This window comes from Pelodiscus sinensis, chromosome 27 (genome assembly GCF_049634645.1).
Source record: "Pelodiscus sinensis isolate JC-2024 chromosome 27, ASM4963464v1, whole genome shotgun sequence".
Classification (NCBI taxonomy): Eukaryota; Metazoa; Chordata; order Testudines; family Trionychidae; genus Pelodiscus; species Pelodiscus sinensis.
Window position 1 is genome coordinate 13,789,103 of NC_134737.1, and position 26,373 is coordinate 13,815,475.

Consider the following 26,373-nt stretch of genomic DNA (forward strand, 5'->3'; position numbering starts at 1 on the left):
GGGTTCTGTGACCCCCAATATAGCCAGGAGGCTCTGGAAACCCATCCCCAGATAGCCAGGCCCCGGTTCCTGCCCACGTGCCCCCCTCCTCCGGCGGCACCTGTCCAGATGTGCGGTTCTGGGGCTGCCGGTCCAGCCTGGCTCGTTGGTCTCCTCCTCCGTGCCGACAGGAGGGGCGGCGTCGGGGGCAGGGGCGGTGGCGCTGCCCCCAGGAAAGGCACTGGGCAGGCTGATTGGCATCTGCAGGGACTCCATGCTGCGGTGCAGGCCTGAGAGCTTGGGGTACATCCTGCCCTCCTTGGGGACGCTGAACCCGCTCATGAGCTCCAGGCCCTGGGAGAAGCTGGCGGAGTTGATGTTGAGGATGGGGGCAGGGCTGGGGGTGAAGCAGGGCGGGAGGTGCCCGGTGCCCACGTGCAGGTCCTGCCGCTTGCTGGCGTGGGGCGGGGGCAGCTCGCTGGCGGAGGGCAGGTCCAGGCTGTTGGAGTTGACCTTGTCCAAATTGGCCAGGGAAGGGGGCTTCACGTAGCTCTTGGCGGGCGCCCTGTGGGAGCATAGAACCGAGAGAGGCTGAGCCCGCAGCGGGGAGGAAGCTCAGCTGTTCATCCGGCTGCCTGACAGGGCCTTCCCCCGCCCCCGGGGGCTCCCCCCCTGCACTGGCAGTGTGGGGGCCCAGCCCTACAGCTGAGACCTGACCGACCCTCAGGGAGAGGGATTAAAACAAGGCACTCGCCTTGCCCTGATGTTAGAGATGTCTCTAGTTTCACCCCCACTCCCGTGGGCGCTCACCGGCCCCAGGCTGCGTGCGCTGGGTGTTTCTGTAGGGCTGCTGGTTAGGGCCAGGCAGCTGGGATCAGCCAATAGCAAACTGCGCCAAGCACCATCGGGTCAGTGCCCATGGCCGAGCCTGGGGATCTGACCCGTTGGGTGTCAGGTCCCTTTGTCACGTACCCAGAAGGGAAGAGCAGGGCGGGGCAGGTTGAACTGGTGAAAAAGTCTCCCCCCAAGAAACTTCCATTTTCCAGCCGCAATTTTGAATGCGGACAAATCTCAGCGGAAAGCCAAGAATATTTTACTTGGAAAGATTGCCCCAATGCCTCATGGGAGTGGTAGTTTGCTGCGTATTCCCATTCTCCATGATTTGAGACTCCCAGGTTGGACTACATATCCCATGATGCACTTCAGTCTCACCTCTTGGAGAGAGAGAAGACACATGCCTCATGGGAGACCCTGGTCACAATGCATCATGGGAGTTGGAGTCCAGCTGGGGCACCCAACCCATACGCAAGAATGGGGACAGGAGATGACTGAACTACAACTTCCAAGAGGCCTTGTGGCAAATATTGAACTGTACAGGGTTTGCACGGGAAGCCAGTTTAAATGGAAAACGTCTGACAAGCCCAGAGGGAAGAGCCCTGCAGAAGTGAGATTTCCCGGGCTCCTACCTGAGCGGCGTAGGGGGCAGCTCGGCCACTTTGGCAGGAGGCGGGTGGCTGGCTTGGGCCTTGGGGGTGCTTTCGGGGGAGCCAATGCTCTTCAGCGAGACGCACTCGGAGTCCAGGGCCACGGCCTTGGCTTTGGCTTTCTCCTTCTCGCGGTCCGTCTGGTTCACCGGGGCAGGCGTGCTCCGGCTCGCGCCGATCTTGGAAGGCTCCTTGAGCCGGGACACCGAGATGCCCCCTTGCTTGGTGCTCAGGAGGCTGGGGTCGATGCTGCTGCTCACCGGCCGGTTCCCGCCACGCCCGCCCGTCACGCTCATGGAGCTGGATTTGGCCGGCCGCGGCAGGCTCCGGTACTGGATGTTGGAGCGAGCCCCGGGGGCCAGGAAGCCGGGCTCGCCGGCGTTGGAGACGTCCAGGCTGGTTTTCCTCCCATTGATGGGTTTGACGGGGATGCCGGAGCTCTTCTGGATCTTGCCGAGCGTGGCCGAGCCGCCTGCCTGCATCACAGTAGCTGTGCCGGTGGCGGGAGGTGGCTTCTTGTAGCCGAAGGAGCCGGAGGTGGAGGGCCGGGTGAGCCCCGAGGGAGGCTTCTTGGCATCCCCGAGCCGATCCCGGCCAGCATCGGAGGAAGAGCGCTGCAGGCCCGCGTTCTTCACCGCCAGCTTGCTCTTGTCCGTGGCTTTGGCCTCCGGCTTGCCTGGGGGAGGCAGAGAAACGAGGTCACAAGTTACAGAGGGGCTTGGAATTGGACTCCCCCAGCACAGAGCAGGCTCCTGTGCCTAAGAAACTTCACCCCACCAAGGAGCTACTCTGCAGCCAGCCTGGCCGCCACCTACGTTGAAAGTGCCTGTTCCAAGGACCAGATGGGAGGAGAATAATCTAACAAGCCCCGGTTCTTACGCGGCACTTCTCAACCACTGTGCTTTACCAAGGAGGCCGCGATGGCCGTCCCTACTTGGCCAATGGGGAAACTGAGGCACAGAGGGACCAGTTAGTCACCGCAGCCAGGAAGAGAACCCAGGTCTCTTTCCACATGCTGAGGGCCATGCTGGAAGAGGCAACCGGGCAGTTCAACACAGCACTCTGTGCACAAGTGCCAAGCAAAACCAGCCCCGTATCACACCACGCTGGCAGGGCACCAAGTCCCCCAGAGCAGAAGGCTGCAGCCGGGCCAGGGGCATGGCCACTGGGCCACACTGAAGATTTACACTCCCCGTGCACAGCAGAGCCGGCACGTGCCCTGTTCTGTTGTTCTTGCCCACGGGAGGGAGGCACAGCAGGCCCCGGGGAATGGCTGAGCCCGAGGCAGGGAATACACGGCTGGGAACCGGCCAGCACGGCCCCCGAGCAGGTGGGACGGACTGGTCTTTGCGAGCTGCCAAAGGTGCCCCGCAGGGACATGGCCTGGGCGACCCCTCGGTGGGTTGGGCCCCCCCACGCTTCCCGCCCAGGGAGGGGCGTGCGACCCCTACAAGGCCCCAGACCATTCCCATCCCCAGACTGGTCTTGGGGATCGACCCCCCCGCCCTACAGCTCAGAGAGCAGCTGGATGCCGTGATCCCCACACCAGCCACCAGGGGGCGCCCCGAATCCAGAGACTGGGCCCAACCACGGCCCTGAGGCTGGTGCGCCCCCTGCACCCGCCCAGCCTGAGGGGGGGGGGGGGTTGCGCCCCCTGCTGCAGCCTCACCTGCCACCTTGAGGGTGCTCTGGGCCGTGTGGGTGATGGGCGAGGTCACCGCCACGGGGGGCGTCTTGCCCTTCTTCAGGGACCCCGGCGGGCCCAGGCTGACGGGTTTCTTCGGCTCGCCTCCCTTGGCGGGCGCCTCGTCGCAGCTCTCGGCCCGTTCCCGCCGCCACTTGGAGCCGTGCTCCATCTTGAGGCTGCCGCTGTCGTAGTCCAGCTTCTTGGGGCCTTTCTCCTCGGCCTCGCTGTACCAGCTCAGCCCGCTCTCGGCCAGCGAGCGCTTCTCTGAGTCCGTGCGCAGCTGCGCGGGGCGGGGACAGGGGTGAGGGGGCTGCTCTCCGCCAACCCCGCCCGCCCCGGGGAGGGACCGGGGTCCTGGGTCTCTTCCCAGCTCTGCCACTGACCCATGGCGCGTCCTCACCACTGTCCCCTTCCGTGCCTCAGTTTCCCCCGCTGCAGAGTGCTAGAGACCAGGCGCGGAGGCCGTGCCGGAGCCAGGAAGAGACCCCAGGTGCCCAGACTCGCACCCCAGTGCCACGGCCACAAAGGCCGCTCTCATTCAGCTCCTGTCCCGGGGTTGGAGGCTAACTCCCAGGGAGAGGGCCAGCCCCACACTCTGATGGCCCAGGGGCCTCAGTAACCTGCAGCAGACAGGGCAGCCTAGCTGGAGCCAGTGGGGCTAAGCCAGCTGCCCCCCTGCAGCCCCATGTGGGGTGAGATGGCAGGTCACAGACCAGTTCTCAGCCAGCAGGTGCCCACGTGGCCAACGCTTCCCCTTCCCACTGGGGACACGGGCTGCCCGTTGCTAGGCCGGCTGGCCCCACCCCGCCGGCACGTACCGCTATGGCCGAGTTCCTCCGGGACGCCGTGGGGCTGGACGGGAGGGAGTTGAGGGAGGAGCTGGCGTTGAACTCTTCCGAGCTGAGGTTGTCGGAGGCATCGCTGAGCCCGCTGCTAATGGAGCTGCTCTCGTCCCAGCTGGCGCAGGAGAGAGACGGAGAGCGTTACTGCCGTGCCCCCCAGGGCTCCCTGAGAGAACACAGCCACGCCCCGGGGGAGCCCCACACCCAAGCCTCCCAGCTCCGGGATCTGCAGCTCGGGCCCGGGCCTGGTTCAAGAGCTAGGAGGAGGCTCGGAGAGGAGCAAACAAGCTCCCTGCTAGCAGCCTGGTGGTCCCCCCTCGCTGGAGGGCAGCTCTCCCGGATGGGCCATGAGCTGGGAGTTCGGGAAGACCAGCAGGGAGTGGGACGCTCCACAGGCGCTCTCAGTGCTGGTGGGACATGCTCGAAACCCAGCGATGGGGTGGGCAGCAGGGACAGACTGGCCCCTGCCCAGCTGGGGGCGCGCCGACACCCGGTGTTGGAAATCACCCATGAGGCCGTGGGACACGGCGGCCTGGGGACCGGGGATGTGAGCGGGTATCGAACACCCGCTCTGGGGTCTGGGGCCGTGCTAGTCCTGCGGGATCAGTCCCGCCCAGAGGAGGCCGAACTAGGTCACGAGCCTGCCACAGACCAAGGCTGCCTGTCACCTGCACCAGCTCCAACACGGCTCCCCCATCGTGGCCCATCCCCCGTGGGTTAGGGCTCTGGGGTACGGCCCCACTGCCCAGGGCAGCGCTCCGGCAGCCCAAGGGTTAACCCGCACCCGGCTGACTCTTGTTGGACCTTGCTGGCCCCTCCGCAGAGCTCAAGGTGCAGGGTGGGTGGCTCAGGGGCACCCGAAGCACCACAGGGCCCTGAGCAGCCCCATATCCCGGGGTCTCCTCCTACCGCCCAGCAGGAGGCCATGAGGTGGGAGCCGCAGGGATGTTTAGAGCAGGTCTTACATTTCCAGCTGACCCACAGACCCCCTTGCGCACGGAAATCCCCCCCCCCGGTAGGGGGCTGCCCATGGCTCCCCGAGCCAGCCCCCTCTCCCGCGAGCAGCCGCCCGCATGGCCAGTGCCGGGCAGGGCAGGGGCTAGCTCCGGGGCACGTGCCCTGGACGAAGGCTTGTTGGGCCAACAGAGCGGAGCCTGCCAAGGGCTGGAACAAACCAGCTATCGGCGTCCCAAGGGGGGCTGAGCTCTTGGGAGAGTGGCCCCAAGACGGATACCCCCAGCCCCGCCCCCTCTGACCTCCCCCCGCGGCCAGGCTACCCAGGCAGACTCCTGCGCCCACCTGGCCTCGAGCGCTCTCCGGCCTGCCAGGCAGCTCGGTGCCTCCCGGGTGCCCAAGCCCCTGCCCAGCAGAACTCGCTCTGGGGGGAGCCGGGCGGCAGGTCCTGGTGCCCACCCCGCCCCCCCGCAGGCCGGCTCAGCCGAGCGTGCGGAAAAGCCCGTCTCCCGGCTGCCCGCAGTGAGCGAGGCCGGGCGGCCCCGGGCTGGGGTGGCAGCTGCCGTTTCTCCCACAGGCCCATCCGGCCATGGACCCCCGCGGCCCCCCCAATGAGCACGGCTCCCTTTCAGGTCAGCGGCTGAGTAGGTCACGAGGCCCCCGCAGGCGCCGGAAGGCGTCTGGGCAGGGAGGAGGGAAAGGACACGTGGAGCCGGGGGCGGGGAGCCCCAGCACTGGGCGCATCTGGCGACAGCCAGGACCCTGCATTGGAGACCCACCCCCCCCCCCCCCCAGCCAGCTCGGGCCTTTGGGAGCGTGGGGCTCAGTCTGGACCTCCCATGGCCACTGGCCACATTCCACAGCCCCACGCCGCCAGCCCTGACCCGTTAGCCCAGCCTCGGGAGCCCCGTCCAGACCGGCAGCCTCCTGCCCCCCCCAATTCAGCTGGGCTCAGGCCCTTTCAAACCTAGGGGCACACGAGCCCCTGTGGCTGCCCAGAAGGGGGGTGAGGCCTGGCCCCCTGTGAGGGGGGAACGCAGGGGAGATGGCACAAGGGCCCATCCGTCTGCTCAGCCCACGTGCACACGCCCGGAGGGGGAGCAGGGCGGGCCCAGGGGCACCCGGAGGAGGGTCCCCGGAGAGGGGCCGGGGCCGTGGCCAAGCGGCAGGAAGCGCCGCCCTGCAAGCGCCACGGAGATGCGCTAGAAGGGGCCATTTCTGTCACGGAAGGAAGCGGCTTCCTGCTCCGGGACAGCTGCTGCAGTGTGGCGGGGCCTCACGTAGGGCTAGCACCCGCAGCCTGTGCCTCGATTCTCCCATGCGGCTCACCCGCCATGCCAGGCGCCAGCTGTGGGCCAGGAATTCCCCGCTCGGGGCTTTCACAGCGGTGCCAGCGAGCTGGGCACGGCCGCGGGGTTTCACTTCTCCAGCAGGCGGGGCCGTGATCAGGTACTGCCTCCCACGTGCTCCGAAAACAGGCGCGGTTGGGCGTCCTCGTGACCCTGCCCCCTGCTTGGGGGCCGGCAGGGGGCGAGTCTGCCACACGTCCCCGGGGATGCCAGTCCTGGCCCTGCCCTGGAGCCACACAGCTCGCCTTTCCCTGATCCTCGCAGCTGGCACCTCCCCCAGGCTGAGGGCCCTTAAAGCCAGGCACTGCGTCCCCGCCCCACGGCCCATCAGAGCCAGGGTCACTCTGCCCCTCTTTATGCACACACTGGTTAGCTATCCGCCCACTTCTCCGGCCCCCTTACTGCAGTAGCTCAACACATCACAACCTCTGAGGCTGGGCAGTGGGGTTACCCCGGCTGTACAGACGGGAAACTGAGGCACACAGACGAAGATACTTGCCCAAGGGAACCAGGAGGTCCCCCGAGTCCCAGTCCAGTGCCTCTAACCACTAGCCCACACTTCCTTCGCACACAGCAGCGCCTGATCTCAAAGCACTTTGCAAAGCCCCCCCCCCCCCCCGCTCACAGTCAGGGAACTGGCCACTGGGGCAGGAGCAGAGCTCAGCTCCGGGGGCACAGGCCTGGATTCACCGCAGCCTGGCTTCTCGCTGTCGGGGGGATAGCTGCCCAGACGTGAGACCTACCCGGAGGTAGATCGCCCCACCTCTGCCTGCCGGCGGGTTCCCGCCCTGGCCTCTGACGCAGGGTCTGGACTCTAGCTCTGAGCCAGCCTGGCAGCGCCCATCTTCCAAGGGCTGGTTCCTCATTTCTGTGGCTTCCCCTCTCCGTGGCAGCACGGCCCTTTGTCACAGGGATCGCAAAATAAAAACATCAGGGGACGCTGGGTGACCTCAAGCAAATCTTCCCCCAAAGACGGCTGGGAATGCGGAGGGCCCCTCGCTCGTTTCTCTGTGCCGGGAGGAACCGACTCGCCGCACCAGCCACTTCCCCATGGGAAAGTTACACTCGAGACGTTGGGGGTGGCAGGTATCGGGGGAGGGGAAGAGGGAGGGCGGGGAGAGGAATACTGCCCCCTGCTGGGAGGTGGGGGAGAGGAATACTGCCCCCTGCTGGGAGGTGGGGGAGAGGAATACTGCCCCCTGCTGGCTAGGGCAGGAAACGGGGGGGGGCAGTAGTCTCTCGTATGTGCGCGAAGGAAGTGTGGGCTAGTGGTTAGAGGCCCTGGACTGGGACTCGGGGGACCTCCTGGCTCCTTCAGTCCACCCTGGGCACGGCTGGCCTGATACCCCCCCCCGGAGGGCCATATGAGGCAACCTTGGGCACACTCAAGGGGGTGAGTTTGCTCAGAGTCCCTCCCAATGCACAGCGATGACCCCATCAGCACCTCCCTCCGCTAGGGTTACCGGGGTGGGGCTTGTGGGCTGGTCACAGCCTGGGGGGCTTGTGAGCTCTTTGGGGCAGAGACTGGCCGCTTGCTGCCGAGCACAATGGGTCCAGGCACTACCCAAGATATAACAGCCAGTGGCCGGCCTGAATCCCAGGCAACCATGAGGGCTGGAAATGGCCACAATGTGCCTTTCCGGGCGGCGGCTCGTGCCAGCTGACAGCCAGGGACTGAGAACTTGGCCTGCTGCGGGAAAACGTGCTTTGGAGCGGCAGCCCCCCGTGCTCGTGTAACACAAGGGCTCGGTGCACCGCTGTAGCGTGCAACGACTCCCCTAACGGCACGGGGACCGATGGCTACCAGGGACGAGGCATCACTAGCCACACGGAGGTGAGCTTGGAGCCGAGCCACGTTGCAGATTCCTGGGTGCCCCCCGCGAGAGTTAGGAAGAGCGTTTTGGACGGAAACGTTTCCCCCCCTCCAATGCACGTCTGTCAAAATCCAAACGTTTTGTGGGACTTTGGCGTTTTTCTGGGGACGGTTTCATCAAAGAGATCGGCCTTCCATGCAGCGTGTAGTTCCTGGGGACTTGGCTAGGCCAGAAAAACACGACTCAATGTTCCCCGATGCGTACATGCAGATCCTATCAACCACGGGCCAATATCTGTAATTCTATTCCAATGTTTTCACTTCACCCAAACAAACCGGCTTTGCCTTGCCGGAAGGAGACGCTTCAGCGGTCTCGGGAATATTCCAGAATTCCTATCCCACCGAGAATTCCCTCTTCTCTAGGGTGCGATGGAAGCCAATGCTGAAACAGTAGAAATGGCATGGAACAGATGTTCGCCCTTCCGTCCAGCTCTAAAACGGACCGTTGTCACACAGCAGCGCGTGGTCTGGGCTCACACCCCTGGCTCTGTCTTCTATTCCCCAACAAGGGGGAGTAGGGAAGAAAAGGGGAAAGACCTCCCCCACCCCCCCGCCTTGAAAACTGCAGGTGGAAGGGTACCAGCCAGGAGGCGGTGCACACAGGGACAACCCAAGCAGCGGGTGGGATGGTGTGCGTACAGCACCAAGCACAATGGGATACCCAGGCTGAGCAAGGCCTGGCCCGTACGGGAGGGAGGGACAGTGGGTCATGGCTCCTTCAGTCCAGTCCAGTTTTAAGCCCCTTCACAAGCCTGCGGTCCGTACACTGCACGTCACAGCCCTGGGTAATGCAGCTCTTCCCACTCCCAAAGCACAGGCCCTGCCACTTGAGCTCCAGGAGAATCTCCTTATGCTATTAGCAACACAGGGCCTATGACACACAGTGCTGCAGAGCCAATCCCATGCAGTAGAGGGCAGCAATCCTCACCCTAACCCATTCAGGAAGCCTGCTCTGCACTCCTATCCAGCGGTGCTGTTATGGTGTCGGCTCTGCCAAGCTAAGCAGCACCCAGTGGGTTAGCGCTTGGATGGGGGACCTGACAGACCAGGTGATGCAGAGGTAGGTGTGGCTCTGAGTCAGTAGGGGGCTGCAGGAGGGGCTGTCTCTCAGGGTAGACACTAGAGGCCCCATGCAACCAAGTGGGGAGCGTGACCCGGAGCACTGGGTCTGGGAGGGACCTGCACCTGGGGGCTGCCTGCATGCTAAGCCTGATCACAGGGTCCAGGACACTTGAGGAGTTAGCCTGGGTGAGTGAGGAGCCGAACCCCTGTAGAAGCGGGGTGCAGCGACCCCAGCGTGCACCCCATTACAGCTGGGGGTGTGCAATGCTGAGCTCCCCCCAGGCAAACAGGGGGAGCCCTTTCCAGCTAAGGGAGCACTCGCACGCCAGCTGGGCACGTGCCGACCGCCAGGTTAAGCGGCTGGAGGGCTCTTCAAGGTCGCTGGGGCTGCAAGGCGAGGCCAGCGCTGGCTCCAAGCTCCAGTCTATCACACACAGCCCCCTCCCAGCGCCCCAGCTCTGCCAGCGGATGGAAAGGGGGCCTGGCGGGCAGCCAGCGCGGCCGGTCTCCCGGACACTGCGCCGTTTGTAGCTGTCCGGACAACTGCTGGAGCACATGGCGCGGGAGGAGCACCGGCACGAAGCTGGCTCCCCTCCCCGCCTGGAGACAGATGATGGGGGGAGACAAGGAGCGCAGTGTCGCCCTGGGCCGAGCCCAGCTGGCCATGCGGAAAGAGGAAGGGGTGGGGGGGGGCAGGACGGAGCTGCGAACTTCCCTGAGAGGTGCCGCGCACCCGCTAGCCGCTCACCTGGGCTGGCATTCCAATGCACCGTGTCCCAGACATGACGCAGGGTGGAGATCCCAGGCCCTGTGCCTCTCGCTTTGGAATCCGGATCAGCCCCAGCCAGCCCTCCATCCCGTCTGTACTGCTGCACTGACCAGGAGAGGTACCCCCTTGTGCCTGGGAAGGCCGCGGGAGAGCTGCAGTAGCATCCTGGCCCCTGGCCATCTATAGCTGCGGCTGGGTTTCAACTCTGGCTACCCCTTTGCGCAGGGCCCTGGTCACAGCCGCACTGTGCCAAGCCCCCCGCAGCAGGGGCCGTGCGGAGCCCTTGGCGGACGCACAGGATGCTCTGCAGGGGGGCCACACCAGGGCCGGGAAGGGAGAGATCCGGCCTGCGTGTGCGGCACAGACATTCCTCTCCGACGGAGCAGCACCGCCGACACACACACTCCCCTGCTCCCAGCCTGCCCCTCGACCTCAGAGCAACTCCGGCTGCTGTCTGCCCATTCCGGGTCTGCGGCGTGGAACGGCCCGGCGCGAGCGGGCTGCTGGACTCGGCCACCAGCGGCCGGGGAACAAGCGGACCCCTATGGAAAGGGCAGAGAGGCCGCGCCACTGAGCTGTGAGTTCGCGAGGAATTAATTGGCGGGGGCCAGGGAGATCGGTCCAGGAACAACGCCCCCCCGGTGCGGGCTGGGAAGCAGACACCCGACGCCTGGCGGGGGGAGAGGGCAGCAGCTGTGCAAGGCCCCTGGGGCGCTCTCAGCAAACCCTCTGGGAACAGCATCGGACCCCAGGGACACAGGGCTCACCATCAGTCCTGGCCACGCCGTTTTTGCGGGTGGATGGGGCAGGGACACAGGGCTCACCATCAGTCCTGGCCACGCCGTTTTTGTGGGTGGATGGGGCAGGCACAGGACACAAGAGGGGCCCTTCTGCGTAGTTGGGGACTGTCACCCCATGTGCCCCTGAGCCAGGGTAGCGGTCGTGTTACACATTCACAACGGGAAGCATTCAGGGCACCTGAACCATCCCATACAGACCCCTAGTTCCGCAGGGGTAGGAGCCGCACCAGAAAATCCCTCGTAACCCGGCAGGCACGGCCAGCAGGAGCCAGCCCATTCGCTGGCACTAACACGCAGGGAACGGCATGGTTGCTCCATTGCAATTGGTAAGCGCCTCCCTGTCCTGGAGTGATCCCAGTGACAACCCATGAAAACGACACCCATCCCTAGCTCTTACCCAGCCCTTTTCATCATGGTCATGTCTTGATCCCCACACACCCCTGGGAGGCAGGGCAGGGCCACAAGCCCCACTGGGCAGATGGGAAACTGAGGCACGGCGGGATTAAGTGACTCTGCCAAGGACACACAGGAAGGCTGTGTCAGAGCGTGGAATTCAACACAGGTCACCCAAGTCACAGGCTAGAGCCCTAACCACCAGACCATCCTCTTTTGAGCCCTGAAACAATCACAAAGCTGGGCAGAAAAAGATGTGTGGCAGGAGTGTCCCTTGATATTTATTATTCTCCGTAGACCTAATTCTATCCCCAGATCTGCCCCCGGCCTAGTCAAGTTGTTGCCTCTCCCTGTGCCTCAGTTTCCCCATATACATAAAAGGGGGATAATGATTCTGCCCTTTGCAAAGTGCTTGGAGAGCTACAGATGAAAATGCTAAGTAAGAGCTAGGGGTTCTGACTCCCCAATTAATCGCTGGGAGTAACCCCAAGAAGAGGCTGAGAGAGAGGACAGGTATGTCATTGAGTGTAGACTCCATAGCTACCAGTGAGTGTGGCCAGACCAGCTCCACTGGCCTCTTTGAGATACCTTCTGACACATGCCATCAGCCTGTGGAACTCCCTGCAACCAGATTTCAGCCAGTCACAAACTTGCAGCCGTCCAGACAGGACCCAGAAATGAGCCCAATGTGACTGAGGGGGCCATTAAGCCAACATGAAAAAGGACAATTCCGAACCCTAGGTGAAGAACCTACGTAGGAGAAGTTTCCCACAACTATTCAGCCTCATCTTGGAGGAACGGAGAGACCAGGAAATCCAATCGGCTTGCAACTGCTCCCCTGCCCAGAAATGCAGCAGCCCCACCTGCACAATGGCTTTCCGGGTCTACAGAAACCACCCAATACGTGATGTGCCTAAACATGTGTGTACAGCACCTAGCGCAGTGGCTCTAGTCTAGGACTGGGGCTCCTTGGAGCTGCCATAACACCCCTTATAAATAACATTCAGGGCCCACCGCAAAGGAGCCTGAGTCCAGGAGAGACCTGGATAAACGGTCTCCTTTGAGAACCCCCAAGCAATTCACACGCTCTCAAGATCTGGGTTCAGGAGCCGCGCCGGCGTTCCCACAGCGTGATGCCATCGCCCCGGCTGGGCTCACTGCTACTGCCGGAGCTAAGGGACAATTCCATTAGCACCGCATTTTTCTGCGCTGGCTTCCCGGCGACCTGCAAAAAGGGGTGGTGGGGAATAGGTCTGGCCCCCTTTTGCTTCCTTGTGGTCACTGGGAAAGTCAGGGATTGTCTGCTCCGGAGGACTCACGAGCGTGACACACACACACACACACACACACACACACACGCTGGAGCCAGCCAAACCCTACAGCTGCCAATGCCCCTCCAACACACAGCCCTGCCCCCATGGTCCCACAGCTCTGCCCCTGCCCCCTAATCCCTACTCACAGCCCCCCGCTAGTCCAGGTCAGGGCCATATCAATTCAACTCATCACTTCTCAGCTTACTTCCCAGAAATCTACGACTCTCTGACTCATTCCAAGGGGAGACTGGAGACCTCTGACCTGACTACACAAAACAGGCATTTCCACAGCTGCAAAACTTCCCCTGCGGCCGCATGAGAGCAACTCCAGAGACCCCTCACCAGGCGTGGCCCTGCCTTTGGGTAGCAGGGCCTGAGCTCCGCCCCTCTGGCTCCTGACGCAACCCCGAGGACGCTCAGACATAGGGCATGCACGTCATGGAGTGCAGACTCCATAGCTACCAGCCGCCCAGGCCACTTGGGGATGCTTTCCGGCACAGATAATCAGCCTGTGGAACTCCCTGCAACTAGATTCCATCCCGCTTCTCTCCCTAGGCTCTAGTAATGGCCTGTGGTCACACCCCTTTGCCTGTAACCATGGCACTGAGCAGATGTGGACCGCCCCCTCTCCCCCATTCCTCGCCCCATTGGTAGGATAAGAAAAATCTCAGCCTGAGAGTCCCTGCCACCTGGCTGCAGCAGCCCCTCTCCCCGGGGTCATCCCAGACCAAGACGCCTGGGGCTGGAAGATGCTCAGGACATGCAGGGCATTCTACCATCCCCCTGCCTGGCATGGGGTACTGCCCCCTGGCGGGACTGTGCCGCAGTCAGGGAGTGAGTTCCAAGGGCCTTTCGCTGTGCAGGGTGCTGGACAGCCCCGAATACGGCCCCGCTCCCCTAGCCTGTGCGCAGCCAGTCGCTCATCTGACCAGCAGCTTCGCCCATCCTGCAGCCCAGCCCAGAGCCCTGCAGCACCCCAGTGCGCCCTGCGCCAGTTCTGTTCCTGTCTCTGCCACCTACTCATTCAAATCACAGCCCCCCCCCCCGTCCGTGCCTCAGTTTCCCCTGCCTTAACTGGGGGATGAGATGAACAACGACACCCCACCTCCTCCTGCATGCCTCCTGTCCCCGCATGCTGAAAGCACATTCTGTGAGGTGCAGAGGGCCAGGGACTTCGGGGGGGGGGGAACGTCCCAGGTCTGCACCCCTCCTGCAGCAGTCTGAACAGCCTGGGAACTGGGACAGCCTCTCATCGCCGGGATCCGCCTCTCAGGGGTCGGCTGACCTCACACGGCCCCTGCCAAAGTCACCTCCTGCCCATCAGCCTGATCCCCGCTGCCTCACCTGCGCAGGGGTTCCCATCTCCCGTGTGTGCCCCCTTCTCTGCTGCGGCCGTCATCCCAACACCCCCACATCCACCTACCCAGGCAGGGCCCCTGCACTGGCCCCGCCTTCTCTCCAGGTGGGCCGTGGCCATGCACACCTGCCGGCCCCAGCCCCTGCTCCCCCCATGGCACGTCCGTGTCAGCTTCTCACCGAACTCCCGGCATGTGTCCCAGGCAGGGGCCATGCCGACGCCTGTGTCTCCTGCTACACCAAGCAGGCTACGGGTGCTCAGGTAATCCAGGGGGCTGGCGATTCCTGGGGCTCTCCTTCCCCTGCCGCCGCCCCCCCTCCCCAGTGCTCTGGCAGGAGCATGCCACCAGGAGCTACACAATGAGACTGCTTCCAGGTGCAGGCTTGAACAACCCCACCCTGTCAGCTTCCCCTTAGCAGGATGGCAGGGGGCCAAGTTACCAAACCTCCCGTGAGCGTCCTCGCCCGGCTCCTACCCCGCATGTGCCTCGGCTGGGGAAGACCAGCCTCAGCAGATCCCACGGGCAGGCTGCTCTGCTGCAAACAGGAGACGCAGGTGCAGCGAGCAGGCCTGGGGTGGGGAGACAGGGGGTGTGCCTGCAGATCCAGACTGGGGGGGGGACAGCAGAGCTGGGAGGGGAGCGGAGGTGGGCCCGGGCAGAGCGGAGGTGAACGGTGCGGGCGGGAGCTCTGCAGGCCAGGCTCCAGGGGCATCGTCAGGGCATGGGCCTGGCTTGCACAGGAGAGCAGGAAAACCCAGGCTGCAAGGCCAGGCACGGCCCACTTCCTCCCTGGCTCAAAGGGCAAGCACGGAACCATTTGCCAGGGTGAGCCTCCGCGATGGGTTGTGTGTGACGCTGGCCCCCAGCAGGGGGCACTGCGGCACGCCTCCCCCGCCTTGCAAGGCAAGTCACCTCCAGAAGGGAGAAGCACCATTCGCAGGCCCTTGGCACTCTGTTCCCCGCCCCCTGGGAATTAGCGGAGCTCAGCCGCCTCCCTTTGCTCACCCCTGTAGAGAGGGGCAACGCTGGGCCTGCTGCCCTGGACTGCACACAGCCAGGGGCAAACACCCCCCAAGCAATGCCCAGGTCCCGTGCCGGTGGGGAACTGGTGCCCAGCTGGTTCGAGGACACCGGTGCACAGGGAGGGCTGCCAAGCGGCCTGCACTTCTGCAGACTCCTGCTGGATGTGGGGTGGGGGTCTTGGGTGCAGGCACGCCCGCAAAGGGGGAGCAGGCGGGAGAGGCGTGTGGCAGGCTCCCAGCAAACGTGCGCAGGGAGTCCTTCCAACTCCCCTGGGGGCGCCCTCAACACAGAGGGGCTGCAGGGCCCGTGCCTGATTTCCTGCGGCCACCGCGGCCTGCAGGGAGCTTCACCCCAAGCCGCTGGTCCGACTGGCACCCCAAAGCCACAAGGGGCAGGCACCCGTGGGACTCACCCCCGCAGAGGGGTGTGGTGCACAGCGATTGTCAGGGCCGCTCCGGGCCGGGGAGGCAAAGTCAAACTCAGCGTTCAAACTCCACTTCAAACTAGTCCAGGCAACACCCTGCAGGGAGCGATTCTGCCCCAGCCTTCCAGGGAACCCGCTGGCCCCGCGATTCCTCCCAGCCCCCTTGGCAGGCAGGGCCGGACTCGGGCGCCAGGACTGTTGGGGGTGTTAGTCAGAGCTCTGTCTGCAAAGCCGCCTGCCCCCCTGAACTGCCAGAGTCCTGCCCCGGGGCCAGAGCAGGCCCCCAGCAAGAGACCAGACTGCAGGGTGCCCACAAAGCTCCCCCATCCCGAGCCAGCCCCTGCCCCTAGCGCCCCACACCGCCTTCCCCGGTGCAGGCAGGGGCTTTCCAGCCCAGCCAGCCTCCTGCCCGTGGCCGGATCTGCCTGCAGCACAAGCCAAGCAGCAAGGCAGCTCGCCCCTTCCCCAGCGATTGCAAATCCCTTCTCTGCACCGCTGGGCTGCCTGCCTCTTGCAACTTGCTGAGCTATTGCATTTCGCGGAGGGGCGCTTCGGAGCCGGATGCAACCGCGCTCCCCGGGAAGGGAAGCCGCGAGCCCGCTGCACGAGCCAGGCAGAGCTGCCTGCACCCCCAAGCCCAGGACTGCAAAGGGGGGGGGTGTGCGCGTGTGCAATGGGGGGGGCGTGTGCAATGGGGGGGGCGTGTGCAATGGGGGGGCTGCAATGGGGCGTGATTGTATCGGTGCAGATTTTTCAAAGAAAACATTTGCCGCTTCCTTCCTCCCAGGGAGGTTTTTTCTGCGCGTTTCCCGACACGGCCGGTTGCAAACGGGGCTGAACCCAACGGGGGAGTTTCCGCCCGGCTGAGGAGCAAATCTGAGCCGCCGAAGGGACGGGAAAACTTCAGGAAATGCGGCCGTTGCGGCGCAAAATGGGACGCGCCCCCGGAGGCTGTTGCCCGGCTTCGAGCTCCACGAACCGAGGGCTGCACCGCAGAATGGCAGCGCCCTTTGGGGGGAGGGGGTCCCCCACCCGCCTGGGCTTCCAGCCCCGAACCCCGCGATCCCCGAGCGCACACGGGAGGGGGCTGTCAGAGCGACCCCCACCGCACCGCCCTGCCCTGCCGGAGCTCAGCCCGCCCGCAGGCGTAGGACGGATTCCCTGGTCACCCCCGGCTGCAGGGAGGGACGCCCAGAGGCGACGGGGATGGGCGCTGCCCCCTTACCTGCTGGCCAAATGCCCCGACCGGAGCGCCCGCCCCGCTCTCTGCACCGGGGCGTGCAGCATCTCCGCCTCTGCCCAGCCCGGCAGCGCTCGCGTCCCGGCCGGGGAGCCGCCGCATGCAGTGGGCGAGAGGGGACAGCCGGGAACCAGCCCCTGCCCGCGGTCCTTGCTCCTCCCCCGCGCGCTCCGCGCTCCTTAAAGCGGCAGTGCCCCTTTTCCCCCCGCGCCGCCGCCCGCCCCGCAGCGGCCCCTTTAACACCCGGCGCAGGTACGGCAGACAAAGGGCTGCTGCTGCGGCCCGAGAAGCCCCCCGCTGGGGCAATGGGAGCCCGGGCTGCATCCCCCCCCAGCCGGGGCAGCGTCCGCGCCCAGCCCAGCAGCCCCACGCGTGACACGCACAGCGCCCACGGGCAGCGGGGCTCTGCGGGGCCGAGCAGCCGGGGGGGCTTTGTTCTGTCCCCTCCTACTGGGGTAACCCAGGTCTGAGCCGCTGGCAGTACCCCCTCCCCCCAACCCCCTGCTTCTCATACTGACTCCCATGCAGCCCCGGAGAGCCAGGGCACTGCTATTATCCCCCCTTCATCAATGCGGAAACTGAGGCACAGAGCAGCTCAGCAACAGGCCAACAGCCACACAGGGGGTGCATGGCAGAGCAAGGAATTGAACCCGGCCTCCCATATCCCCGGGCAAGGCATGGGTCTGTGCAACCCCAGCTAGCAACAGAACCTTCCCCCTGGCCTTATGACTAGCTGCACAGCCACAAACTCGCCCCTCTCCTCCAGCGAGCCCGGGGCGGACCTGGCACCAACAGGGTTAAATCCAGTGGGTCCCCCACTTCACTTGAATCTTGCATGGAGATGGGGCTGCCTCATCTCAGAACAATACCTCGGCACTGGAAAAAGTTCAGAAAAGGGCCACATGATTAGAGTTATGGGACAGCTGCCATAGGAGATTAAAAAGACAGGGACTTTTCAGCTGGGAAAAGAGGAGACTAAGGGGGGATAGGAGAGAGGTCTATAAAACCATGCCTGGTGTGGAAAAAGTAAATAAGGAAAAAGTAATTTGCTTGTTTCCATAACACAAGAACTAGGGGCCACCACGTGAAATTAATAGGCAGCAGGTTTAAAACAGCAATGGGAAGTTTTCGTCACACAAGGTACAACCTGTGGAACTCCTTGCCGGAGGATGCTGTGAAGACCAGGACTTTAACAGGGTTCAAAAAAGAGCTAGATAAATGCATGGGGGTTAGGCCCATCAATGGCTATTAGCCAGGATGGGCAGGGAAGGTGTCCCACGCCTATGTTTGACAGGGGCTGGGAATTGGGAAACGGGTGGGGGGGATCCCTTGATAATTCCCTGTTCTGTTCACTCCCTCTGGGGCACCTGGCACTGTCAGCAGACAGGACACTGGCCTGGATGGATCTTTGCTCTGACCCTGCCTGGCTGCTCTGAAGTTCTTACATCCTGCTGATAAGGCTACCCCTTTTTCATTGCATCCCCCCCCCCCCCACACACACACACACAGTGCCCATAGCAACCTGCCGCCCATTCTGACCCAGGCCAGCTGAGAATCATGGACCCAGTGTCTAGAGAGGTGCAGTCGGATCCCACCCTGGCTCTGTCCCCTCCAAACTAGGCAACCACCTCAGGGCTTGGAGCTGGCCCTCCGTGAGGTCACAGTCATACTCTAACTTCCAGCAGGGCTGGATACCAGGCTCCCGGCGTGAGCCCCGGCGGTGGCGTAGGCAGGCCGAAGGGAGACGGACCCACGGGGAGACACGTCAGGGGACCATGAGCAAGGAGGGGTCACTGGTGTGAGGGAGGAGAGATGGACAGAGGCTGTCGGCTGCTGCGGGGGCTGCAGATGACTCTCACACAAATGCAAACGCAACAGCTGGTTTGGGGCTGCTAGCCAGTGTCTGGGGCAGGCCCCTGGGCCCCCTCCCTCCTCACTATGCCGGGGACAGAGCACAAGATCCACACGGAGGACCCCGCAGCTCGGACTGGACTCCGCCAGGGGTCGTGTCTCCAGACACGCGCAGCGCCAGGCTGCCCCAAGGTTCTGATTTTCAGCCTTGATCTTCAGGAGAATCCTGGGTTTGCAAAGCTAAAAACCCGAGAGTCCCACCAGGGCCCTGGAAGACCATAGACTGGATCCTCCCCGCCCTCTGCTCCCTCGGGAGAACCGCTTGTGAGCATGGGGGCACAGGCAGCCAGCGACCTGATGGGTCTGCCAGCCTCTTCCACTGCCCCCTTTTGACATCTCTGCCTAGCTCCCCCATCCCTGTATCTCCAAAGTGGGGCACCCAGGCCACGATGGGGGAAGTGCACAGCAGCTGGCCTGGGGAAAGGCGGAGAGTGGGGGTCGCGGCTGCCCCGGCTCCAATGGCTCAGCCAGGCCTTACAGCAACCCAGCCTCTTCACACCCACAGAAAGGTGTGGAGCGGGATCGTGGCGGGATCCTGCCCTAGCGGGGTAGAAAGGAACCTGGGATCTCCACCTTGTCCTCTGCAGCCCTACCCCTCCCACTTCTTGCAGGGGGGAGTGTCTGGGGGTCAAGCTCCCCAGCAGGGTGTGAGGGGTTAACTGAAGCACAAGCAAAGCCCTGGCTGTGAGCCCCACAGAACAGGCCCTGTGGCTGGAAAATAAGTAACTGGGCTTCCCTGGGGTCAGCAGCGGGTCTCTGCTCCTGTCAGTGGGGCTCGGCTGTGTTTACCGGGGAGCCTGGGGAAGCAGGCAGGGCGGGGCGGGCCCCGCTGTCAGCTCAGAGAGGCAGAGTGCTCCGATTCGCCAGCAGCGCGCCAGTGCCAGTGCGTTAGGCCTGCGGGCACGTGTCCAGGGCGTGCCCTGGCCTAGGCGTGTGGATACATCTCTGAGCACTGCTCTGGGACGTCAGAGTGTGCTCGGCCCAGAAGGCCGCTGGGACACGAGGCGATGCAGGCAGTGCCCGCTAGGCGAGGTTGGGGCAGCAGGGGAGCGCGCATGACCGGCAGACGTAATCGCTCCGCCCAGCTCTGCCACTGACCTGTTGGGGTGACCTTGGGCAAGTCACGCCCCTCTCTGTGCCTCAGTTTCCCCTCCCACCCTGCGTTTGCCTTGTCTGTTTCCATCATAAGATATCCAGGGTGGGGCCTGTCTCTCCCTAGGTGTCTGTACAGCACCCAGCACAACCAGGCCCTGATCTCAACAGGGGGCAACCTTCACCCGCTGTAATGCACCCCCTCTAGTAACGTACCATCTGGAGTGCGGCAGGGCTCTGCCCCTCGCTCCTAGCACTAGCTCTCAAAGCACTTTGGAAAGGAGATCAGGATCATCACCCCCCTTTTACAGCTGGGGAAACTGAGGCATGGGGTCAGCCAGCACGCCAATGGCAGAGCTGGGAATAGAACCTCAGCCTCCTGAGGCGCGATGCAGTGCTCTACCCACTAGGCCCTGCTGCCTTTTCTAATTAATGGGAGTCACAGAGGCGAGGATAAAATCCCCACCCGGGTCCCATCCTGACTTTGAAGTGCAGTGGGGAACGTGGAAAACCAGGGCTTTATTCAGCCGTCTCTGTATTCTAATTGCATCCTACAACGGGTCACCCGCACCTCTCCTGCACTTCATTCTCCCCAACAGCTGGGGGGAAGCGTCACATAGGCGTTGTTACGTGGGGCAGCAACTCCGGTGGCCCAGAATTCCTCCCGTCCTCAGTGAAATGCAGCCACCTCTGGGCAAGGTGGAAGCCGTCTCACAGCGCACTAGAACGGGCGCCACAACGAGTCAAATGACGGAACTTTGCCCGTTTCCCCCAGGAGGCCACTCCACGATTTGACCCCGTTCAAGGACATTCCCACCCCCCGCAGGCAGCCTGTCTCCTGACGTCTCCTTGTGTACAACCACCACATCAGCGAACTGCGTGGCTGCTCTGCATGCACCACCCAGCCACTACACACGCCAGACACGCAAGGCCCGGAGCCAGCCAGGCCCAGACTTCCCAGAGATTACTCTGGAACAGGCTGCATCCTTTAGCATGCCCCTGGAGCAGTGTCTCTCTCCCCGCCACAGCATATGGTTCTCTCCCACCCCCTCCCTTCCGGCTGGCAGGCTGCCCCCTTCCCCCGCCCCCCCACAGCTGGCGTAGTGGGGCAGAGCTCAAATGAAGACGTCGGAACCTTAAAGAGACGGTGTCAGAGCCAGGAGAGCTACATGGGCCATTGGCGGCCCCGGGGATCAGCTGTCCTCTAGAAGTTTGTAAACACACCCGCCCCCCCCCCCCCCACCCACGTGCCGGACATGGCCAAGAGAACAGCTTACTGCCCCAGAAGACCAAAGGGGTCTCAATGGGTATGTCTACACGGCACAAGGAAGATCCAAGCCTCAGAGCCTTCCTGGATGGGTTTCAGAGCCTGGCTCCAGCCCTAACATCCACACTGCTGTTTTTAGCCCAGCAGAGCAAACTCCGGGAGCATACAGCAGCTGACACAGGCTCGGGCATGTGGTTGGTTTTTTTTTGCTGTGCAGTCAAACCCGGTGACTCCCCAGAGCTGAATTCCTGCATCGGCCGTGTGCTCATGTACAGCGGCACTAGTTTAATTTCACAGCACCGTCAAAGCCAGGTCAGCTAGACTGGGGCACACCCGTGTGTAGACGCTCTTGGTTCTACTGTAATTGATGGGGCCTGGCTGGTGCTCCGATACCAGGGTGACAGGCACCGATCTCAATACAGACGCGGACCGATTTCAGCTTAGCTTGAAATGACAAGAATCGACGTCAGCCAAACCGGAACAGGATGCCGTCGTATCAGAATAAAGGGGGAGCTTTCCCCCATCCTGCCACTGAACTCACAAAAGGTGTGACTGGACAGCCATTGTGTTAATTCGGGGCGTGGAGCAGCTCTTAGTCCGTCACGGGTCCGTGCCTCAGTTTCCCCATGCATAACAGGCAGCTTTGTGAACCTTACGCAGCCCAGGGCATAGATCTGTATAATGGTAACAGTGCAGCTGAGACAGGGCCCCGCTGTGTAGGTAGTGCACAGATGCAGCCAGCTAGCTCCCGCCCCAAAGAGACAAGAGGCGAGGCGGGCACAGAGAAAGGAAGAGACATGTCCCATAAGAGGTGAATGACAAAGGTCCTAGGCTCCAGGCCAGGATCTTACCCCCTAGGCCGCACTGCCTCTCCCTGGACTACTCCTCCCTCCCCCGCACTGTTAGCAGCACTAGGATGAGGAAGTCGAACAGAAGACCTGGCCTGGCAGATGCCTGGCCACCGTTCAGAGCCGCGGCAGCACGGGGAGGGACGAGCCGCCGCAGCCCTGCGCATCCAAGCTTGCGCGGAAGGAATCCCGAGCCCCGGCGCAGTTCTGCATTCTGCCCACGCGCCGCCGGAGCCGAGCCCTTTGTCTGCCGCGTAAATCAGCCAGCTCCATCGATCGGGCTCCGGGCAGAGCCCCGGCCTGCTGCGATCGCCCCGGCGGGGCGGGGGAGGGCAGCGAAATCGGGAAAGGAGCGGTGAGCGGCCGGCCCTGGCCCCCAGCCCACAGCTGTTCTGTGCTCCTCGGGTTCCGTGCGGCCAATAGACTTGCATGTGGGTCCCGCTCCCCCGCCTCCAAGTAGCGGCCTCTCCTCTGGATCTCAGCGGGGGGCGCTGGACGGTGGCCAGGGGAGCCCTCTGGGACACCCCCTTGATGTATTTGGAAGAGGATCAGACTCCAGAGAGAGGAAGACGGCTCCGTCTCCGGCCTCCAGCTCAGGGGCGAGACATCGCCAGCGCAACCTGGCTCAGAATCCGGCCCTTCGGCTCCGCCACGCTCCCACACACGGCCTGCTTGTCACAGCCTTTGCAGCCCGGGCCCGCCCGCATGCCCAGGCAGGCCACAGTGGGCATGTGGGGCAAGCGGGGCAGGGGCCCTCTGCCTGCGACCTCAGTCACCATCAAGGCAGAGGCAGGACAGATCTCGGGGCTGGGCACATGGGCTGGCCAGGCCGGGTGCACCCCACCTGCCCCTGGGATATGGGGCTTTTCTGGGAGGACAGGGCATTTCGGAGAACCTGCCCCTTCCCCAGGCTGCTGCACAGCGAGGAGGAGCCTGACTCGGCTCGGTGGCTGGAAGCCAGGGCGGATTTTCACAGCCTCCTGGCTGCGACAGCTGGGGCACACGGCAGCCGGGGACACCTGTTTAGCATGGACCTGAGGCTTTGCAGAGAACTCTGCCTGACACTCAGATTGTGTGTGTGTCTATGTGCGCTCACACACACACACACACACATATATACACACAAACACGCACACACCCACACACATATACACACACAAACACACACACACACACATACACGCAAACATGCACACACAAACACACATATATACACACAAACACGGACACACCCACACCCATATACACACACACACACCCATGCACACACATACACGCAAACATGCACACACACAAACACGCACACATGCACACACATACACGCAAACATGCACACACACAAACACACATATATACACACAAACACACGCACATGAACACTCAAACACATACACACATGCACACACGCACACAAATACACAAGGCACATAGACACCAACACACGCACACACAGAGTCCTTGAAATGCCGAGCCTTCGCTCCCCAAACATCTCGCTCCCCCCAGAGCGCTAACAAACGGCAAATCGGGGAACGCTCCACGTGCCGAGGATCCTTGTGCATCAGGCAGCACAGAGCCCGCCGCACCCCTCCCGGGTGTGACAGACTCTGGACGGCTTGGCCCTTGGGACTAGCACACAAAGCTGAGGTCCCATCCCTTGGAGTCTGCCTGGCTCTGTAAGGCATGTCCCCTCCCACCCCGCACGCCCTGAAATGTCTCAAACCGGGCTCCCGGTCACCAGAGGCTGCTTTTGCAAGAGGAGGCTTCCAACGCCTCCCACGTGCTCAGTGGCGCGCAGAGAGAGAGGCCTGGGGAATTCGAGTCAGCGGTCCCTGCACTTCTGAGCTCCGACAACTCTTTTGAAAAGCTGCCCCGGGAGCAGAGTAGCCCCTGCACCCCCCACTGTGCTAGGGGCTGGCCCAGCACCTACCGCGACAATCCCTGCCGGATCTCACTGGACAAGAGAGACAAGGGGAAACTGAGGCACAAAGTGGCGACGTGGCTTCCCCACCAACCTCAGCTCAGCGGCAGAGCCAGAATCAGAAGCGGAGGCTCCTGACTCCAGTGACCCACCCGCTGGGCTCCACTCCCTTTCTCCAGAGTCCTCGCCCAGTCCAGGTCTCCTCCCGGCCGCGCACAGGGCCCCCCGCAGTAGCAGCCCCCACGGGTTCGGTGCTCCCTGCAGCAAAGGCAGGGCCTGAGGTGGGCTGGGGGCTCAGGAAGTGAAAGGGTTAAGGAAGTCTTGTTTGCATTCAAAAATCCTGCCAGGAGGGGAAGGGGCTGGAGAGGCAGGGGGGGGGGGGGTAATTTGCTAGAGAGCTGCTAGCTTACCCACTAGGGGGTCTGTGGCTGGAGGGAGGAGCAAGTGGGGGGGTCATTAGCCCCCCCCCATGTCTCTGGCCATTGGCTGAGAGGGAGCCAATCACATTCAAATGCCCGGCTCAGCTGGGCTAAGAGGAACGGTTAGTGCTTTGGGGAGGAAGGGCAGAGTTGGGGGGGGCTGATCACTCAGGGTCCCCAGGGAGGGGATTTGGCTGTTTCTGGCCCAGCTCTGTTGTGAAATCCCCACCTAGCCTCCAGGCCATGGCGGGAGGGGAGGGGGAGAAATTCCTCTGCTTCGGGTTGGCGTCCTTTTGGAAACATGGCAGGGGTGGTGCGAAATCTCTGATTTCAGCTGACTCTGCTGCCCTAGAAAACACCGCAGAGCCAGAAGTGAACCCAGATCTGCCTGCTCCCAAACAAACGGAGTAGAATCTCCAGTGGCGGGTGCGTAGACCGGGGCTCTGACACATGGGTGAGCCGCCCAGACGTCACCCCCTCCTTGGATCACACGGACACCGGGATGGGCGGGTCCTCAACAGGTCTGCAAGCCATTGCTGCTTCGCCGACACGCCTGACTTGCAAAATATTTGGTCAAAAAAGGCGGGATGGTAACGAAATGCCCCGCACACCGAGGCTTTCAAAAGGAAACGTTTCGTGGGGTCGGAGTGCAGCGCTCCAGGCTTTGTTCGCAGAGGCTGGGAACTGTTCGTTACGAAATGAAACATGTTGGAACTACCCAAATGAAACGTTTCCTTGGCCCCAAACCAACTCGTCTCTCTGGATCATTGTTTCACGCCATTTGGGGAGATTCTGACTTTTCATCCCCATTTGGGACAGGAAACCCATTTGCAAGGTTGAATATCCCCCGAGGATGGGGGAACCACCTTTCGCCCAGCCCCGATGCCTTGCGCGATGGGTGAATCCCCGCTTTGGGGAAGCTACCCCCCGCCCATGGGAGCCCCGAGTCTCCCGTGGCCGAAGAAGCCCTCCCGGGCCTGCCCCAGCTTTGCTGGTCCGAGCCACCCCAGTCATGCCAGCTGTGCTGGTTGGCCTGACACCGAGGTCTCCCCGAGCCACCCTGCACCAGTCGGAGCTGAGCCCGTGCAGACTTCAGGGGAAAGGGGGACTGAAGGTGGGGCCTCGGAGAGGTGGGGGAGGCATGGGCAGGACCTGGGTGGGGCCATGCCATGGGCTAGGGGAGGCTTAGCCTCTCCCGCCCCCGGCCTTTGGTACCCACTGCCAAGGCCTGATGCTCAGCGTCTAGGCAGATTTCTTAGTGCATTGTTGACCTAGACTGGCCTGCTAGAAACCCCCACCCAGCCCTGCCCCTCCACCTGCGGGGCCCCCCCTTTCCGCTGCTGGAGTCCCCCTTCCCTCCGCCTGCCTGCCCACCCTAGCCCCTAAGCATGGGGGGCCAGCACAGAGACGCCTGGCCCCTGAACACAGGACTGGTGGTGTGTGGGTGTGTGCCCCCCAGTATCCCCAGCCCCCCCTTTCCCAGAGCACCAGGTGGCGTGGCCTCAGCCCCCCCAATTCCCGGCTGCAGTAGCCCCAGCAGGCTGCCTGCGCAAGGGCCAAGGGCGAGGGGAAGCAGGAGGGGTCTCGGGGAGGAGCGTGGCCGCACTGGGCTGTTTAGCGAGGCCCAGCCTGCCCCAGCCAGTAAGACGGAAAGGCCTCGGTGCTGATATGGTTCAGTTTGGTGCGTCCCACAGGCGGGGAGAGGGGCTGTGTCCGGGCTGTGCTGCCTAGTCCCACACTGGTGCAAGCCAGGGATGTGACATTCAGGTGAAGGAGCTAATCCAACAGTCGATGGCCACTCGCGAGAGCCTGTAAGTGTTTGCTCGATGACTGGCACCACGTGCACACGGCACCCTCCCGCGCCCCACGCCGGGCGCTTCCTCCGCAGCCTGGAGACGTCGCCCCCCTCGGCCCAGAGGGGTTTGGCCTGGGCGTCCCAGCCTGGCTCCCACTTCCAGCCCAGCCAGGCTGTGCCGCAGGTGCTGGTGGTTAATTGCAGCCCCCACCGGTGTCCTGCCAGAGAGGACGATGCAGGCCCCGGGATCTGCATCCCGTGCTCCGAGCAGGATCCCGACTCCCCTAGGAACCACACTGCTCCAGCCTTTCTGCTGCGCAGCCGGCCCTCACACAGCCTCTGGGCAGGCAGCCTCTCCTCCCTTCCCCCCGGGCTGCCCGCCGAGGTCTGCAGTAATAGCGGGGTCTGATTTCTACGGGGAAAGCTCTGGCAGGGAGGGGAGGCCCAGACGAGCCCGGCGCTTACCCGCTTGTGGCCATGACCTCAGCGGCAAATGTGAACCATGTGGCGTGGCTGTCGTGCCACGCAGAACTGCTGAGGCCAGCGCCCCAGGAGAGCAGGAGCCCGGGTATC

At 63.3% G+C, this 26,373-nt stretch overlaps 1 protein-coding gene across 11 annotated transcripts in view; it reads right to left on the reverse strand.

Moving 5' to 3' along the window:
• NAV1 (neuron navigator 1) overlaps window positions 1–26,373 on the reverse strand; it is a 223,035-nt gene that overhangs the window by 26,965 nt on the left and 169,697 nt on the right. For 10 of the 11 annotated variants that reach the window (XM_075910183.1, XM_075910185.1, XM_075910182.1 and 7 more), the window contains 4 exons: window positions 3,969–4,107; window positions 3,133–3,430; window positions 1,446–2,139; window positions 101–544 (listed from right to left, as the gene is read on the reverse strand). In XM_075910183.1, coding sequence (XP_075766298.1) covers window positions 101–544; window positions 1,446–2,139; window positions 3,133–3,430; window positions 3,969–4,107 — 1,575 coding nt within the window. Of the gene's footprint in view, window positions 1–100; window positions 545–1,445; window positions 2,140–3,132; window positions 3,431–3,968; window positions 4,108–16,535; window positions 16,740–26,373 lie in introns of those variants that run through there. The other variant, XM_075910192.1, reaches the window with a different exon arrangement.